General features: G+C 49.9%; 1 protein-coding gene across 5 annotated transcripts in view; it reads right to left on the bottom strand.

The window, feature by feature from the left end:
* Positions 1-2,500, bottom strand: part of LOC115364846 (dynamin-1-like) — a 32,948-nt gene that overhangs the window by 18,065 nt on the left and 12,383 nt on the right. For all 5 annotated transcript variants that reach the window (XR_003928718.1, XR_003928719.1, XM_030059483.1 and 2 more), the window contains exons 10-14: positions 1,952-2,090; positions 1,619-1,705; positions 1,174-1,244; positions 278-329; positions 65-76 (exon numbers count right to left, since the gene is read on the bottom strand). Coding sequence is in view for 3 of the 5 variants with exons in the window: in XM_030059483.1 (XP_029915343.1) it covers positions 65-76; positions 278-329; positions 1,174-1,244; positions 1,619-1,705; positions 1,952-2,090 (361 nt within the window). In the remaining 2 variants the exon portion in view is untranslated. The remainder of the gene's footprint in view (positions 1-64; positions 77-277; positions 330-1,173; positions 1,245-1,618; positions 1,706-1,951; positions 2,091-2,500) is intronic.

Raw genomic sequence — 2,500 nt, 5'->3', positions numbered from 1 at the left:
AATGTTGACACACACACACACACACACACACACACACACACACACACACAAGGGAAACACTCACCATGATCTCATCCTGGGTTGCCATGGCAACAGAGGCAGAGGGCAGGATGGAGAGACCGTGAGAGAGAAAAGACCTTTAGATTTAACCCTTTAGTGTCTGATTTCCCATCATGCACCAGGACTTGATAACAACATTTATTTTCCTTTTGATTGTTTTGATTGTTGTTGTTGTTGTTGTTGTTGTTGTTGTTGTGTATGGAGGCAGCAGCTGTACCTGATTCCCTGCTGCTTTCTTCTTGTTCATCTGACTGCTCTTCTGCTGAGCACTGACAGACAGACAGGCAGGGAGAGAGACAGGCAGAGAGAGAGACAGGCAGGCAGAGAGACAGACGGGCAGGGAGAGAGACATACATGGAGAGACAGACAGGCAGGGAGGGAGACAGGCAGGGAGAGAGAGAGAGGCAGGGAGAGACAGACAGGCAGAGAGAGACAGACAGGCAGGGAGAGAGACATACAGGGAGAGAGACAGGCGGGGAGAGAGAGAGAGAGGAAGAGAGAGACAGACAGGCAGGGAGAGAAAGACAGGCAGAGAGAGAAAGACAGGCAGAGAGAGACAGATAGGCAGGGAGAGAGACAGGCCGGGAGAGACAGACAGGCAGAGAGAGAGAGGCAGAGAGAGACAGACAGGCAGGGAGAAAGACAGGCAGGGAGAGACAGACAGGCAGGGAGAGAGAGGCAGAGAGAGACAGACAGGCAGGGAGAAAGACAGGCAGGGAGAGACAGACGGGCAGGGAGAGAGACATACATGGAGAGACAGACAGGCAGGGAGAGAGTCAGGCGGCGAGAGAGAGGCAGAGAGAGACAGACAGGCAGGCAGCGAGACAGGCAGAGAGAGACAGACAGGCAGAGAGTTACATGAAGGAAGAAGAGGGAGGAAAATGTGTGTGTGTGTGTGTGTGTGTGTGTGTGAGTGTGTGTGTGTGTGTGTGTGTGTGTGAGTGTGTGTGTGTGTGTGTGTGTGTGTGTGTGTGTGTGTGTGAGTGTGTGTGTGAGTGTGTGTGTGTGTGTGGGTGTGTGTGTGTGTGTGTGTGTGTGTGTGTGTGTGAGTGTGTGTGTGTGTGTGTGTGTGTGTGTGTGTGTGTGTGTGTGTGTGAGTGTGTGTGTTCTTACTTGGCGAAGCCGATAAAGTCTTCATGGTTGGTGTTCATGTAGGCCAACTCGATGTCAATCAACAACATCACCTGGAGAGACAGACAGAGAGCAGACAGACAGGCAGCAGACAGACAGAGAGCAGACAGACAGGCAGCAGACAGACAGAGAGCAGACAGACAGGCAGTTGGTGTGAGCTCTGATTAGATGGTCAGTCAATATTTCATGTTTCACATCAACATGCTGACTTGTCTCACCTCTCTGCCCTGTCTCACCTTCATGATCTACCTCACCCCTCTTGCCTGTCTCACCCCTCTGACTCATCTCCCCCCGACCCGTCCCATCTCTCTGACCTGTCTTACCTCTGATCCATCTCACCACCCTGACCCATCTCACCCCTCTAACCTGTCTCATTCCCTGACCTGTCTCATCCCTTGACCCGTCTCACCCCTCTGACCCGTCTCACCTGGTCCTTGGTCCGGCTCTCTCGGTCTCTGATGTGCTGTGTGACGATTCGCTCCATCTCCTCCCTCAGCATCGGGTACTGAGCCAGCTGCACACACACACACACGCACACACACACATACACACACACACACACACACACACACACACACACACACACCATGACAGCATGTAGACATTATCCTGCAGAAATGTGACTAAACCAAAACTCTGGTGTTTTCCAGAAGCTTCCGTCTCAAATCTGAAGACAGGAAGTGTACAACAGTTCAGTGTCTGCGTGTGCATGTGTGTATTTGCGTGTGTGTGTGTGTGTGTGTGTGTGTGTGTGCAGCACCTTCTGCGTGCACTGCCTCACGGTGTTGACCAGCTCTGAGATCACCATGTCCACACACTTCTGACTCGGCTCCTTCAGCTGAGAGATCAGACGCTTCACGATGGTCTCAAACGCCATGTCAGGAGTGAACAGGCCGGTCCTGTGGGACACACACACACACACACACACACACACACGCTGAAACACACACTCTGACACACACACGCTCCGAGGCTGTGTGTGTTTCTGCAGCTTCATGGCAGCCAGACTCAGGGAGCACGACCTCCACTGAGCTGAGCGGACAGGTGAGGATGGTTAATCAAAATCATCCAAATCAACAAAATCATCCAAATCATTAAAATCATCCAAATCAGCAAAATCATTAAAATCATCCAAATCATCCAAATAATCAAAATCATCCAAATCAACAAAATCATCAAAATCATCAAAATCAGTGAAATCATCAAAATCATTAAAATCATCCAAATCAAGAAAATCATCCAAATAATCAAAAACATTCAAATCAGTAAAATCATCCAAATCATTAAAGTAATCCAAATCAGTAAAATC

The sequence above is a fragment of the Myripristis murdjan genome, chromosome 9, assembly GCF_902150065.1.
Source record: "Myripristis murdjan chromosome 9, fMyrMur1.1, whole genome shotgun sequence".
Classification (NCBI taxonomy): Eukaryota; Metazoa; Chordata; class Actinopteri; order Holocentriformes; family Holocentridae; genus Myripristis; species Myripristis murdjan.
The sequence above is the reverse complement of the archived record's forward strand: the minus strand, read 5'-3'. Positions and strand labels throughout refer to the sequence as shown.